The sequence below is a fragment of the Rhopalosiphum padi genome, chromosome 2, assembly GCF_020882245.1.
Source record: "Rhopalosiphum padi isolate XX-2018 chromosome 2, ASM2088224v1, whole genome shotgun sequence".
Classification (NCBI taxonomy): Eukaryota; Metazoa; Arthropoda; class Insecta; order Hemiptera; family Aphididae; genus Rhopalosiphum; species Rhopalosiphum padi.
In genome coordinates, this window is record NC_083598.1 from 21,419,530 (window position 1) to 21,435,662 (window position 16,133).

General features: G+C 28.8%; 5 protein-coding genes across 7 annotated transcripts; 2 read left to right on the forward strand and 3 right to left on the reverse strand.

Moving 5' to 3' along the window:
- The first annotated feature begins 1,355 nt into the window (after positions 1-1,355).
- Positions 1,356-2,588, forward strand: LOC132923258 (trafficking protein particle complex subunit 6b). 2 transcript variants are annotated; one of them, XM_060987121.1, is made up of 5 exons: positions 1,356-1,494; positions 1,666-1,744; positions 1,857-1,918; positions 1,983-2,184; positions 2,255-2,588. In XM_060987121.1, the coding sequence occupies exons 2-5, from the start codon at positions 1,670-1,672 to the stop codon at positions 2,384-2,386; spliced, it is 471 nt and encodes a 156-aa protein (XP_060843104.1). In that variant the 5' UTR covers positions 1,356-1,494; positions 1,666-1,669; the 3' UTR covers positions 2,387-2,588. The 2 variants fall into 2 exon arrangements, with proteins under 2 accessions (XP_060843104.1, XP_060843103.1); XM_060987120.1 differs by having other exon boundaries at positions 1,386-1,494; positions 1,559-1,744.
- A 269-nt stretch (positions 2,589-2,857) lies between these two features.
- Positions 2,858-4,817, reverse strand: LOC132923257 (uncharacterized). 2 transcript variants are annotated; one of them, XM_060987119.1, is made up of 3 exons: positions 4,486-4,817; positions 4,284-4,354; positions 2,858-3,643 (listed from the first exon to the last, which is right to left on the reverse strand). In XM_060987119.1, exons 2-3 carry the CDS (start codon positions 4,350-4,352, stop codon positions 3,221-3,223), a joined length of 492 nt encoding a protein of 163 aa, XP_060843102.1. In that variant the 5' UTR covers positions 4,353-4,354; positions 4,486-4,817; the 3' UTR covers positions 2,858-3,220. The 2 variants fall into 2 exon arrangements, with proteins under 2 accessions (XP_060843102.1, XP_060843101.1); XM_060987118.1 differs by having other exon boundaries at positions 4,284-4,430; positions 4,486-4,816.
- A 783-nt stretch (positions 4,818-5,600) lies between these two features.
- LOC132923254 (8-oxo-dGDP phosphatase NUDT18) lies at positions 5,601-7,586 on the forward strand. Its single transcript, XM_060987116.1, has 6 exons — positions 5,601-6,203; positions 6,409-6,599; positions 6,671-6,865; positions 6,928-7,100; positions 7,160-7,265; positions 7,325-7,586. Exons 1-6 carry the CDS (start codon positions 6,098-6,100, stop codon positions 7,568-7,570), a joined length of 1,017 nt encoding a protein of 338 aa, XP_060843099.1. The 5' UTR covers positions 5,601-6,097; the 3' UTR covers positions 7,571-7,586.
- Positions 7,587-7,681: 95 nt separating this feature from the next.
- Positions 7,682-10,674, reverse strand: LOC132923255 (ribosome production factor 2 homolog). The gene is made up of 6 exons (XM_060987117.1): positions 10,508-10,674; positions 10,315-10,447; positions 10,090-10,249; positions 8,292-8,574; positions 8,074-8,215; positions 7,682-7,998 (listed from the first exon to the last, which is right to left on the reverse strand). The coding sequence occupies exons 1-6, from the start codon at positions 10,528-10,530 to the stop codon at positions 7,738-7,740; spliced, it is 1,002 nt and encodes a 333-aa protein (XP_060843100.1). The 5' UTR covers positions 10,531-10,674; the 3' UTR covers positions 7,682-7,737.
- A 1,407-nt stretch (positions 10,675-12,081) lies between these two features.
- LOC132921194 (uncharacterized) lies at positions 12,082-14,278 on the reverse strand. Its single transcript, XM_060984065.1, has 2 exons — positions 13,423-14,278; positions 12,082-12,408 (listed from the first exon to the last, which is right to left on the reverse strand). The coding sequence occupies exons 1-2, from the start codon at positions 13,992-13,994 to the stop codon at positions 12,102-12,104; spliced, it is 879 nt and encodes a 292-aa protein (XP_060840048.1). The 5' UTR covers positions 13,995-14,278; the 3' UTR covers positions 12,082-12,101.
- Between the last annotated feature and the right edge of the window lie 1,855 nt (positions 14,279-16,133).

Sequence of the window (16,133 nt, forward strand, 5' to 3'; positions counted from 1 at the left end):
CACAACTTACAAGTAGTACTTACAGGTATACGAGAATGTAACAATTAACAGACTAGTAGAGTAGCTTGTATATTCAGTACTACTAACATAAATTCCTGCTAAATAGTAGCAACCTAATTTAATTTTGAATAATTTCACTTTCATTTGGTGCTGGCACAATTTGCAAATCCTTAAAAAAATTTGCTAAACAACTGCAAATTTTGGCGATAGCCTTGATTCGTGCTAATTCATGCAAAACGATACCAATGTACAATATTTTATAAGGTTGGACAATGAACTGGGCAGGCGGGATACCGGGAGTTTCCCGATGGGCCGCTTGTACTCGTAGGGTCTTTTTTTCTTTAGGTTTTTCGGTTAAGGCTCATGCTGCCAACAGACATCGACGCAAAAGAGCTCAAACTTTAACAAATTGCTTAATATGTATTAATGTGTATTCTGGAGTCTAAACATGTGTATTTTAAATATACATTTCTTTGTACTAACCAGTTTTAATTTTTAATAATATTAAATATTCAAATTTTCAAAATAATAAACAATCATTTTATATGAAAATATATGTTTTTAAAGGTATACCTAAGTGGGTCGATTTTTTTTATTTTCCTGGTAGAAATGTTTGACTCAGTCCGGCTCTGACAATGCTGCAGATTGTTTCACCAGCACCGCCAATTGATTTTTGCTATTCGGATGATACTGATGTGCAAATTCTGAAATTGGTTATGCGAATTGATTAATTATTGATAAAAAAAAATAAATTAGTTTTTATGCTTAGGCAGTCCTTTCGCAAAGTTCCTGTCGCATTACTGCTTTAATTTTCATACCGCTGATTTTTTTTTTACTACTTACTGCATGTAAGAAATGTGAAATTCAATATGCAGTTGATCGTCGATCGATTATTGAAAATTTTAGTTAAAATACATTAACATATTGTTGAAAAATAAATAATTTTTTTACGAATAAAACAATGGTGATGGAATAAAGAGTACAAATAAGCAATACCACAGTGAAAACTAATAGGATTAATTTGCCCCAAGAATTCGTTTAAGTGAGTGTAAAGATGCTTATTTATAGTCCTCTTATTAAATTGGAGGATCTCTTAAAAAAGTCAATTTTTTTCTTATATAACCCAATGACCTGTGAATACATGTTGGCGGTTTTTTGAAAACAAAAACTAATTTTGCCTTTTTTAAGAGTGCGTCGATCCATCATGAATTGTTGACTAGATGCCGCTACAACACTGAATTGTAATCACGATTTAAGATAGACTATCTTAAATCGAGATTGTAATGTATGTCGTATAACGTGCACAAAATTGTAAACTAGGTAACCTACTATAGCAGCTCTTCTGGAGTGATTACTCTTGATAAACTGATAAATCAAAGTCCACTGTTATCTGATAATTTTATTCTGTGTTATTATAATCATTATACTTAATTTATATTTTATATTTTTATATTGTAGCGTAGGACAAGAACGTCCAGAACGATAGAATATTAGGTATTCACTATTTTATTTATTAATATATTATATCATTGATTTCATGTTAATTTAAAATTAACAGTTGTCAGTGTGTACTGTGTAGTGCTATTGGTGTTTACAGTCAGTGTGCACTGCAGAATTACTTAACGAATTGCAAAATTAAATTTAGTTTCGTTAATATATTGGCAGAGAAATGTCCGCGGAAGACGTGCTATTCGATATGTTACACTCAGAAATCGTGTCATATCTAGTGTCCAAGTCCGCCGAAGTAATTATTATACACATAACGGCTAATAATAACATAATTTAATGCTTTTTACGTTTTAATTGAAAAAAATATATTTTTATCTGAATTACAAACTACAAAATTGTTCATATAGGACGAAGATATATCAATATTAGAACACTTGGGTTACTCATGTGGATGGCGACTGATTGAAAGGTAAATTTAATGTATTATCTTAAATTATCGGGCATTTTTGTAAAACCACCATATTTTTGCTTAGAATAACAAAAGAATTGCCGAGGTATAAAGAAGAGCTAGAAGTTTTAAAATTTATATGTACAGACTTTTGGTCTTGCGTGTATAAAAAGCAGGTGGATAATTTACGAACTAATCATCAAGGTGTCTATGTATTGCACGATAACGAATTTCGATTTTTCAGCAAACTATCAAATGGCACACAGTACCTTAAATCTGCACCCAAAGTAAATTGTGTAAAATATATGAACATTTATCGTATTCCTAAAGATTTTAATAATTATCTTTATTTTATAGTATGCTACTTTTACATGTGGTTTGATTCGAGGAGCTTTAGAAAATTTTGGAATTTCAAGCATTGTAACAGTTGAAATAATTAGAATGCCATCGTGTAAATTCCATATACAAGTACTTCCATCTTCATCTTAATAATGATTATATTTTTTATGTATATACATGGAAAATCAATTAATAATTAAATTGAATTATCAATATTATAAAATATTTTCTTTTACTATTGTAGAATTCAATCCAATGATATACCTATACCTATAATGTAAGCAATTATTATACTATTTTATGTAAATTAACAATAATTAATATATTTAATTACTTAAAAGTTATTAACAGATTTATGTGTAATTTATTGTCTACAAAAATAAAGTATTTTATAAGTAATTCATATATTCAACTTCTATTACAATTTAATAAGATATATGAATCATGATCGGTATACATTAAACACAAACAATACAGGTTAGAAGTTAGAACCTTTGTACTGAATATATTTTAAGGATTATAAAGAATACTAAAAATTTTATTTTTACTTCTTATTCTTAATAATAATAATAGTATTTATATACTGATGCAGTTATAGTATTGAGCAAACATAGCCAATAGTAATTTATATATGCAACTATATTTTATTTGAACTTATGTTTAAAAACATTTATCCAGATATATTACACACTAAAATAATATGTTATTGATTAAATAATTACATAATAAATAAAATTTAATATATACTTTATATTATGTTTTAAAAGAAATATTTAATGACTTTTTTTACTATAAGGCATAAAAATGTATATTACAAACATTGGTGCAAAAAAATTTGTATATAAAGTGAGAATGAGTTATATTGGATTCACCTTAATATGCTACTAGATTAATAAACAAAAGTATAGGTATAGTAAATGACAAATCAGAAATTTTATGGTGATGTAAATAAAAATTAAATTAAGTATTAAAAATAAAAAGACCTTATGTATACTTGCGGTGTCTATATAATTTTGGTGGAGCTGAAGCAGTCAAATCCATGAAAGGTAAAGGTGGTGTATTTTCAACTCCATTATTTACTCCTTTTTTTACTCTTTCGTCCTCCATGTTACGCCAAAGCTTACGACGCATATCCGTTTTTGGTGTTTCAATCAAACGATTTTTAATGCACCCCAGTGCTCTCCTATTTTTTTTACTACTGTCTTTCATTACTTTAGTATCCTTACTGTTTATTAAAGGTTCAAAATCATTTTCACCAACTGCTGAATGAAATGAATCATCTGTATCACAAGTGTTACTAATTGGTGTTGACATTATTAGACTTCCAGACGAAGTGTTTTCAAATAACTCATTATTTATTCTTGTCTCTGTAGATTTATTTTCTTCGTCAATTATCATTTTGACCACCTGTTATGTAAATAAAAATCATTTAATTACAAAAAGAATATTTGATTAACCCGTCTCAATTGCTTTGGAGTACATAATGCCAGCCATATCTTGTTCAATTTGATAACAATGAGGCAATATACATTTAAAACATAAATGATTTTATTTTATTCATAATTATTGTAAATTTTATTTTTACAAAAACAATATTTAGGATTCCAATCAAAAATGTAAAAATGTCAAACAAAGTAATACTATTTTTAAAAAAAAATCAGAATTTTATTAACAAATTTAGTAATATATTTAAGTAATAAAATTTGTAATTAAAAAAAAAAAGAAAATAATAATTACATTTTACAAATGGATTTAAGTCATAATATAATCGATATAATGGGTGTCAAACTAATTATACTTTTTCCTGTGTATGATTTTAGAAATAAATTGCCTATCATATTTTATTAATTATAATGAACTGATTAAAAGACAAGGTAATTCTTAAATATGTAAGTGTGAACAGTGAAAATATAATAACACATAAAATATGTTAAATAAAAGATATTAATTATAGTTTCCAACCATATAGTGCAACTAATAACTGATTAATACTAAAAAGTACTGTACATAAAATACCATAGTTTAAGGAATAATAGAGGCAACTTACTCGTAACGGAGTTCTGACAAAAGCTACAGTAGGCGATCGCGGATCTGGAATTTCCACTATGTTCGACATTTCTAATTGAAAAAGGCAAATCAATTAAGATGTCAGATGATACGCGATATTGAAAGTTAACAAACTTTCAACGAAATTCTGTAAACAGCAAAATTCTAGTATTGACTATTGAGTAATGTAGATATCAACCTACTGAGCGCTGACTACAATATAGTTGTTGAAAACGTTCACAAAATCTCAACCGTGGTGTGTGAATAACACGCAACCTCTTTTTACACTACTTAATTCCAACAATTATAAAAACGATAAACAATTATCAGCAGGCAGTTACTTATAAAAATGTTCTATAATTATTATTTATTCATTAATATATTTTGTTGAAAATGTTCAATAACGGCAATTGAATGAAGATTCAACTATTCAAGATTGAACTGACTGAAGCATTAAATAATTGCAAATTGGCGAAATTGCGTTTTATTTTATACTATACCTAATACCTATCTCAGAATTTATAACGGACTGTTTGAATAACATAAATTAGCGTTACAGTGTAGCCGCAGTGGAAAAGAATCTGTACTCTCTGTGTGACGGAATAATTACGTAAAAAAGGTAGGATCTACAGAACAATAATTAACTACTCTATGGATCACACCTTAGATCATATACAGTTTATAATGCTTCAAATTATATTCTATTCATCTATTCTATGGAGAATATATCCACCTAACTTAAGACTATAGACAAGAGATACTAATGATACTGTATAAGACAATAATATAAATTTATATCTATATTATTGTCCTAATGTCCTATTTTTGTTAATAAGTCAATTATATATGTGTATAAAATAAATATATATATATATATATATATATATATATTAATTCCTGCGTTAGCACCAAAATTATTATTATTTTATAATATCCGTGGTTGGCACGTTTGATCCGCCGAAAATTGAATTGTTGTTATCACGATTCACGGGTCCACATTCCAGGAGGCAGGAATCCGCAATACATATATATTGAATATTAATAATAAGTATAATAGTATAATATATAATTTTATATATCGTGGTCTAAATCTAAGTAGCGGGCACTTTTTACGAATGATATCTCAATACATAGTAATGAGTACCAGTAGGCAGTAATGGCAATATAATATTTAGATTCTTAAACCATGGCGATATTATAGATTTATATAAATCTACTCTGCTCCCTGTGGGTAATAACTATCAACAGTATCAACCTATCTCATATCTAAATGCCAAACAGTGATACACTGGTGTAGTGGTGTCTGATAGGTATAATATTACTACTATAGTACTATACCTATTACTACAGTGAGTTGTACTCTCTCAACATTGAACCCCTTCTTAATTCTTATTTAATATATATCTTCCTCCTACTCCCTCCGTCTTCGTTTAAGATCACGTCGATCATAATAAAACTAAACATGATTTATCGTTTGTACTATGTACAATGTACACGTATTACGCGACAGTGAGCAAATCGTAAACAATGACAATAGATCGAATGCTAGACCAAAACGACCGCGAAGAGGTCTTCGTGCACCCCTAGTCCCAACTAATCGTACACCATCGGTATTCGGTCCAAGGCCGTCTGGCAACTGTAAATCACTCCCCCAAGTGTGCGCTGAGTAGTCCCGCGATTTCTCGTTTGGTCGAAAATCCAATTTCTAGCGTTTCTCTGTTCCTCAGTAATTAGACGAGCAGACAAGTAGATCATAATAAACCGCCATATATCGTCTTAAAAACGCTTTACACATAATCAATCGACGTGTGCACGATGGCAACGTTAGAAACAACAGTTATGAAGTTGTTACATGGTGAAGCTTTGGACGAAAACTACGAGTTGTGTGACTTTACGTTGGCTGATCAAAATGAAGCTTGTGGTAATAATATGGTTTAATAGATATTTTTATAATTTAAAATTATTATTGTTGATACAATGTCACAATCGTACGTAAACCACTGAAGGGTTGTTTCGCTGAGTTATAATTATGAAAATAATTAATTGAATTAAATGTTGGAAAACTTATAATGTATATGTTATTTAAGTACTTTTCACCAAAATCCTCGAACTTTTAATTATTTTAGTGGCTAAAGGTGTAACACCCATTGGGCCTTCTGACTATGTACCAGTTACAAAAAGTACAGTTACATATATTGTACTAGTAGTACTGGTGAACAGTGATGATGAAGTGCTCATGATGCAAGAAGCAAAAAGTACTTGTGCTGGTCAATGGTACCTACCTGCTGGTCGTGTTGAACCTGGGGAAAATTTACAAGTCTGTTAAACATAAAAGAATATGATTAGAAAATAAAATATGAACTAAATTAAAAATGTATTATTTAATAGGATGCCGTTAAAAGAGAATGCTTAGAAGAAACAGGATTAGAAATGGAACTTGTTACTTTATTGTCCGTGGAAGCTGCATCTAAAGCATGGTTTCGATTTATTTTCACTGGAAATGTTACTGGCGGTTGTTTAAAAACACCAGCTCAAGCTGATAGTGAATCTCTACAAGCTAAATGGATTAAAAATATTTCTGAAGTATGACTATCTAATTAACTATAAATGTGAAATGAAAAATTATCATATTTGTTCAATTTTAGGTTACTCTTCGTTCCAATGATATTATACCATTGATTGAATGTGGTCGAGCTTTTCATAATGTAGCTAAAAAAAACAAGATTCGGAAAGATTGGCACCATAACCTTTTGCCTGTTATTAAACCTCATAAAAAACTTTTATTACGTCTTCTTATCTGTGCTAGACAAAAAACCAGGTGGGTTAAATTTAAAAATTGTAATATCTACCTTTTTAATGGTTAATTATTTATTTCAGTGCTAAATTATATGTGCTTATGTCAGAAAAAACCCAAGCCCATTTTCCAATGTGTGAAATAAACCACAATCGGAATTTGCATTCAACATTACGCAAGTTTATGACTGTAATTGCATATATTTTGTTATATAAACAGTTATTTATTAATTATTATAATATTTTTAGGAAATATTTGGTGCTGATGTAGCTCTGCATAAACCTCATGGAGTATTAAGCATTGAACATTGCGGCCAACCAGAAGGCTCTAATGATGGTTTATGTTTATCATTATTGGTTACTTTCCAAAAAACATTGGAAGACGTATTCCCTATTGGCAAATATAGTTGGACGGCTGTATCCACAGAATGTGCAAAATTAATTGCATTGAGAACTATACGTAACATGACTGTTCCTCTTAAAGTTATATGTTAAACAGTTAATTTAGCCATACATATTCCATATTTTTATGCTCATCAAACTACAAAATGTGCTATATTATATTAATGTTAATATGCACAGAAAAGTAGTGATATAATATATATATTATTTTTTTAAAAAATTTTATTTCTTATTATTATAATTGAATCACAAAAAAATTGTTAAACTTGTCCACCTCTTAATTTCCTTCCTTTTTTACTAAATTTCTTCAACTTTTTACTTTGAGTTGCAACTTTAGGTTTTTTAACTGCTGGTCCATTTTTATCTTCATCACTCTTCCTTTTCATTTTCCTCTCTGCATATGTTTTCTTCAAACCTTTCATCTTTCTTGTCTGCAGTGTGTTTACATCCTGTTTAGTCATATGCAGACGTCCCAATTTAGATCCGAAATTATCACGACGTACACTCTTGATTTTTTTACCCTAAATAATAAATTTATAAATATAATTAAGTACATAAACTTAAGAGTAATAATTAAAAAAAAAAAATATGTATACCTTAATGTTGGGCCTTTTGCATGCAGTTTTAAATAAGTCAGCACTAGCCATATGATCTCTTCTAACAACAAAATCAACAGATGGACCAACTTCGTGGAGTTCAACACGTGGAGTTTTTAAACTGGTTTTCGACAAAACTGTCCTATGGGAAGTTAAAAAAAAAACCATTAGATCTCTAGGTATTTTACTTTTTTAGTAGAGAATTGTATCAAAATTACCTATAAGAACGTAAAAGAATTTTACTATCGACAGCTGTGAAAGACATAACATGTTCAATACCATTTGGTCTTATTTGTTTAAGTGGTTGTCTTTGAAACATATCGATGAATAAATTGCGTATACGTTTAAGCTGTTGATCACTGTCAAATTGTTCACCCAAGAAAACCAAAACTGGTTTTACACCAGCTGAGATTTCAGATAAACCTTTAAATTCACTACACCCTTTATATGATTCAATACCCAATTCAAACATGTCTAATATATGTTGGTCATAAGTGCGACCTGTTAAACAAATAATTATATTATAATATTTAGTGTAAAGTGATCATTAAATTACATGTATAAATTATTGTAAAAATAATTTTAAATATCAATAACATTTATATTGTATAATAACAAGTGATGCTAGTTATAAACTAAATGTAACTAACATTTATTAAATAATACATGTGTTAACTACACCCAATGCCTCGTTAAAAAAAATAATGAAGTACATATTATTATATTAATACTAATTTAGAATATATATAAATATGTTAAAATGTAGACATCTTAAATAAAATTAGATAATTAGGAAGTAAATTAATTAAAATTAAATGTTATAGACTAGTTTTTAAATAAATAGAAATGATCTAATTTGTATTGAAATCATACTGTAGCCCATTAAAATAATTTTAATAGTGTTTTGATATTACTTGATGCCAAATAAACATTTAAAGTAAATTGTTTATTATTTTGTAAGTTATTTGATTATAGCAGTGGTTCCCAACCACGGGTCGCGATTCAAATTAGGGTCGCAGAGGTTTTCATGGTGGGTCGCAAAAGCATTTCTTACAATTTACATATTATATTTTATTATATCATTATTTTAATTTTGGAAAAAAAAAGCTCCCAAAATATTCTAATAGTAAAATGATTGAAGAAGAAAATAATTTATAATATCTAAATGGATTGACGAGGGCTGTGCATGGTCGTACCTTTATAGTGTGGTGTAGGGTAGGTACTATATAATTATAGGTATATCATTTTCTATCTATTGAGGATAGATAAATTTATTACATATTTACCGATTTGATATAAATAAATGAAAGTGTTGTTTGCAATTATGGATTTTTTTTGGGTGGTCGCAAAATGTTAGGGTAAAGCTCATAAAAGGTTGGGAACCGCTGGATTATAAGATAACATATATATAATTTAAAATACATATTTATAGGACGTTTACATGAATAACTATTTAAGAGTAGTTTCAATTTATTAGAGGTTATTATATTTGTATGTGTAAGCCCAGTGTTTGAATTAGAGGGGGCCGGGACTCTTACTATATTTTTGCATTAGAACAGGGGGACGTCACAAACTTATGTCCAAAATAATTTTTATTAAAATGTGAATTTCAATTTACATAAATTATAAAAAACAAATGTTAATCTTTAATATCAAAAACAATAATTATTAATGTTATCTATTTAGTATATTGAATAAATTATGTATGTTAATTATTATTTTTTTATTTTCTTCTATAAGATGTGGGAAGTAGGTATTACTATGGTAGCGCCCTCCATGAGTCTGTGTTAAGTAATTGTGCACTTGTAACATAGTTTTAAAATCGTTTAATTGAGCTCCTCTACTTAATTTTTCCCAATTTGAGCGCTAGGTAAGCCCCAAAGTAAGATTCACAGAAATATGTAAATCAAGATGTTAAACATAGTGGCCATCTTTTATGAAGACAGGATTTGATATACAATTTTATATTTTTAAATAAACATTCAGTACCTATGTCAATTATTAATTATTACTTACCAAGTACCAAATTGTTTGGTCTTTTCTTATTATGTGATGAAAAAAAAAATAAAGATGAATCATGTTTCTGCAATAATTTTTCAATTTGCACTGCGTCATCAAATGGCAAAATATCATTTTTTTGAGTTAACATGACAGCATCTGGTTTTTTGAGTTTCAGCTGTTAAAAATTAGGTACCAATAAATTAAAACATAAATCATTCTTTGATTCAACATTAAACTTACCAAATCTTTCATGCAACTGCTAACTTGTAAAGATGATTTACGGCCAGGAATAAATACACAGTGTTTTGTGTTCTCGACAATCTTGGGTTCTTTTTTTAACAAAATTCTTTTACCTCGTTTTGTCCTCGGTTTCCTATAAAAATATGATTTCAATTAAACAAACAGCAATTCAATAATTTAGAAAAATACATACACAACTCTTTGAATAACGGCCATTTTAAGAAAATAAAACAAAACTTTGTCCAAATTAGTTAACGAAATTGAAATTGAAAATAAGTATATTCAATAGTAGAATTAATTAAATTATAAATATTAAATACGAATAATTAAATTAAAATTTTAATTTATTATTTAGTACCTATATTATCGTATAATAATTATTAAATAATAATATCACGTGCTTTATTATATCAGTATCAGCAATAAAATATTAATTAATGATAACACATATAAGACTGAAGTATGGTACGATATTGATAAAATATAGTTTAATCAATGGCGGATTTTCAAACACACCGACTTCGTCTAGATTCTAGAAAAATATCATTCTTCGAAAATATCATTCTCATATTAATTTTCCTGAAAACTAATTTCTCGTTTTTTACGACTCTTCTTCCAGGCTAAATGCATTTTCATATAGAAATTAATATCGATGAAAAATAGATTAACGACTAATAATTATGCGAAAGCAATAAATGTACGTATATCGACTGTAATATATAACAACCATTTAAAATAAAAACCATTATCAATTTCTATTAACAAAAGTATTAAAATTATTAGATTATATTACATACAACCTATAATTTCTGAAAGAAATAATTAATCACTTTGATACTTGTATACACTGGTGCACTGCAATGTTAAAGGTTATACAAATTGCAGGAGCCTAATGAGTCGTTCAGGATCTTCTACAAGTTCATCGAGGATATCCTAACATTCAGAAATGAAGCCGGGAGACCCATAAAGGTGGTCAATAAATGAGAAAGTTCCTCAGAGGAACCTAGCAGCATAGTGACGATCCTGGTTAGTTTGTGAAAGAGACACCCATTAGAACATAAAACCTAGAGTACTGTCACGAACTATATATCTTAGTTCGTGGTACTGTACAAGCCGGCTTGATAAGAGAAAACACAAATATAATAAGGCTGACAGGGTGGTGGATACTGATTAGGCCGTGGAAAAATCATAAGCAGAATTAGTAAATAGTAGGTACCAAAACTTATTAACGTTGTATGGATTAGAAAATCGGGGCATGTGCCATTTACCTCTTAAAAATAAAAAAACATATTCCTAACGCTTCGTACGCTCACCGGAGGCCGCGGAATCTGTAATTATATAATATTATATACCTATACTGTTAGCATCCGCACTATAATTATAGTCTTGTCTTGTCTTCGGACCTCGCCGTATGTATGTGTTAAAAATGTTGTATTTTTAATAATTTCAATGAACGCGATATTGCATGAAAACAAATCTTGTGAAAATAGTCGACCCCGTCCCCATGTAATAGTTTCAAATGTTAAAAAAATAAAGGTTATATACATTATTTATATTTATTACGTCTCATACACAAAATTATCTGAATTATCTATGTAATTATATAGGAACATGCATTATAATTTATAATTTATATCATAAAATACAAATCATCTAAACATTTTTTAGTTATTTTTAATAATGATAATATGAAAAAAAACATTTTGTACATATTAATTTATAATAATAATATCATAATATGAATATGAAATATTAAGGAACGCGTTTAATAAAAATATTAATCGACATTATGCCATAAAACTATTTTTAACATATCTATTGTATATTTTTTTAAACTGCTTTTCGTTCACTTTATTTTTATTCTTGATTTTTTTTAAATAATTTAAATACAAAAAATGCCAATTAATACTACACTCGAATTTGAACGTTTCTTCGCTGTTTTCTTGGCTTATCCAAGTACTCACCACTCTCGGTATAGTTTGAATATAATTTATCACATTATTGTAAGCTGAATGCGTTATTCCGTCCAAGTATACTTCTACGTCCGAATCTGTTTCTTCAACGAATGCCGAATTTTTTTTGTCCAAATATTTTCTAAATAAATAATGTTACAAAACAAATATTTAATACGTATAAATAAAGTATAACAATATGCAAATGTAGCAAATATATATAAATACGAGGGGTGGGGCCGTGTGGGTGGCAAAGACCCCCACAAAATAGTTTTGAATTTTTATTTTTTTATCCCCCTCTATAAAACATTCTAAATTACGCCACTACTCACTAAGACACTAAGTCACAGAACAAGAAAATAGAAATTCAAAAATTATGTTTGGTTAGTTTGATATAAACTTTTTAAGATATTTTGTCTATATTATATTGCTAGTAAATTGATTATAAACATGTGCCTAGATAGACGCTTAGTTTATAATTTAAAAAATGGGTGTTTATAATAATACCTAATATACTTATACAATATGGATTATAGGTAATTTATAATAATATTAATACCTAAGTGGCTAAGTATATATTAAAATTTAAAATTTTCAAATTATACATTTAAAAAAAATCCAACACTAACGTTTAACTCTAATGGTTAAACACAACGTCATCACGAGTTCTTATTTTTAAATAATAATAATAAATAACACATATTACGACAACATTAAATGTGTTATTATTGTAAATTATTATTTTTGTTAAATATTATTGGTTTTTGAATAAATGTAAATATGTATTTAGAATTTTGATGGCCCGTGAAAAATTTTCAGATCCCTAATGTGGCTCTTCAAAAATATTAATTGGGGACCCCTGGTGTATGGTGTATCCCATAACCTAACCGATACGGTTAATTAACCAACGACCATTTTATATATGTATATATGATAAGAATCTTACATAATTAATAATTAGAAGAGTGTATAAAAAGTATTATGGACATTTGTGGTAGATTTAGAATTTTCATGTAAAGGAGGGATATAATTTTTTTATGTAGTTCATGGCAGGTATTAAGTAATATGTAGTATGCACTATACAATCAAACGTTTATCCCTTCACCCTCCGTAATCCGTATATCTGTTTCTGAGTGAATATTATATTATTGCTTGCCTGGAATTTAGCACGAAATCTGCGCAAGGTATTTCGTCGTCATCACAGACCCCGCCGTTCGCATAACGCCGTCGTCGATGCCCGTGATTCTCGTCATAGTCTTCGTCATCATCGATATCGCCTTCGCCGCAGTCGCCGGAGGATCTGCTATAGTCACGGTATCTCGAGAACCATTCGAAGGTGTCAGGCTCCAGCAGTGCCTCCAGTCGCGAGTCCGGCAGTCCCAGGGTGCGGGCGAAAAATGTTTTACAAACCTTTACCTTGATGTCGTCATTACCAACGTCCAGCCAGAACTCGGCGGTCTGCTCGATGATGTCGTCGTCCGTGTCCACAGTCCTGTGCTTGAGCTCGACGCACGCGCACAGATACAGGTTCTGCGCAACGCGCGCTTCCGGCACGTTGCGAAACGCGTTATATGCCGCGCGACGACCGGCCTCGGTTACAGTCACCAAGCAATCGAGATCGCAATCCTCGTCACATTCCGCGTCCAACACCTCATCGTACGACGCCACCAGGCTCGCGTCGAACAGTACCGTATCCGGCGCGCCTTTAATATAATAATAATTATTCATATAATATAACAAGGGCGTTTGTCTGTCAAAACTTAGAGGATAGGACGGATAGGTGATAATTTGGTGGACTTGGGGGGCTAAGTGCCTAAGGCCCCCCCCCAAATGAACCCCAAGGTGTTCAAATTTAAATTTTCAATGAAAACCAACGAATTTGATACTTAACATGGATAAAATTAACATAAGTTATACTATTTATTGTTTAAAAAGGAGTAAGAAACAAGTTGAAAAATCTGTAAAAACAATAGAAAACTAAAGAAAAATAATCGATTTCAAAATAATTGATAGAATTGTCACACATAAAAAAAAGATTTTCTCGTGAAAGCTTGTTATGACTATATAGGTTGTTGTCGTGTTGATAATATCACTTAATTTTGATGAATGATGATAGTACTTGTTTTATTGATAAATACAAATTAAAGACATAAGTATAATTTCTATAAACATATATACAAACTTTATGACACAATCATCTTTCTGATAGGAATTAAAATTATTTTATTTATACTTATACATAACAAAAATACCCAAAATTAATATATAAATGTCTGTACTCTGTAATACATTAATACCGCATCATATATTCATATTAATATTTAATACAAATTATATGCAAAATGAAGAAATAAATATGTACCATAAAAATATTATACAATGAAATTCTTACTCGTGAAATCAAATTTTAGTGCTTCTTGCATGATAGACTACAACAATAATCTGTATAAATTATAAACTCAAAAATACAAAATTATGTAATTTGTTTGAAATGTAAATGTTATAGTTAGAAGATAGAAGATAGAGGTGGAAATACATTAAGAATTGTTAACATAGATTTTTCTCTTAAATTATATGAAATGAACCACAGACACAGAATATACATATAATTTAATCATATGTATCGTTTCCAAATTTGATATCGCGAATAAATAATCCAGAAAAAATAACCCCATATAATTCGATTTTACGAAATTAAAAAAAAGGTAGGGGCAGTGGGGGCTTTGATTAATATTTAATTATTATAATAGTTATTTTAAGAATTAATTATTAAAAATATAAAATTAAATATTCCTATTGGTGCCGAAGAGACAAAAGTTATTTAAATATCTTGAAGAAACCTTCGTGAATGGAACTACATCAAATACCTACATAAAAAAATACTCTAAGCTCAATATTCAACGTTTTCCATTGATTTCTTCCGGAAACATAAAATGTCTACCAGACAACACTTAATAATAATGAAAAAATATATTTCATATTCAAATTAAGAAAACAATTATGAAATATTAATATTATTTATAATTGTTTTAATAATATATTAGTACTGACTTGACATTTTAGTTCAAATGTATTATGACTTGAAAAATTGATTGTTTTTAAATCATATAGACTGACATTGAAATCTCGTGAATATATCTGTGAGGTAGTTACATTGGTACAATGGTACATATCATTTTTAATAAAGGGTTATTCTTTCCAGCGTTATTTATTAGAGGAATCATAAATTCAAGCTTCAATAAATAAAATAAATAAGTGGTATAAAGTAAGTATAGGTACCTATACAAACACCTGTTGGAGTATATCACATACTCAGGGGACATACCTATACAAATACAATATATATTATAATATAATAAAATTATTAGTTTTTGGTAATAATTTTTTATATCATATTATTCAGTATTATTCAGTATGTCAGATTTATGGTGTACTTATGTAGCTATTATCTCACCAATTCACCTATAATATTTTTTTATATTATATACATTTGAATTGCATATGAATATATGATAAAGGTAGGTACACTCAACTACTCAAGAACATATAAACTTTTACTTCATTGATCACAACCCGTTACTAAAGATATGTTTAAACTCTAAAGGTTAAACAATAAAATTCAATGATATTATACTGCAATTTATTGAATCAAAAACGATGGTGAAGATACTGTATATTGGTAAATGAATACTGTGCTTAGAAACACACATCACTGGTTATGAAATAATGGTATAATGTTTCTGTATTTTGATTAGCAATAAATAGGACACGTTCCATTTATTAAAAACTATATTAGATACCTAAATAGTATACTATATAGATAAGCCATACTTTTGTTATTCACTAAGTCATGGACCTAAAAAAAAA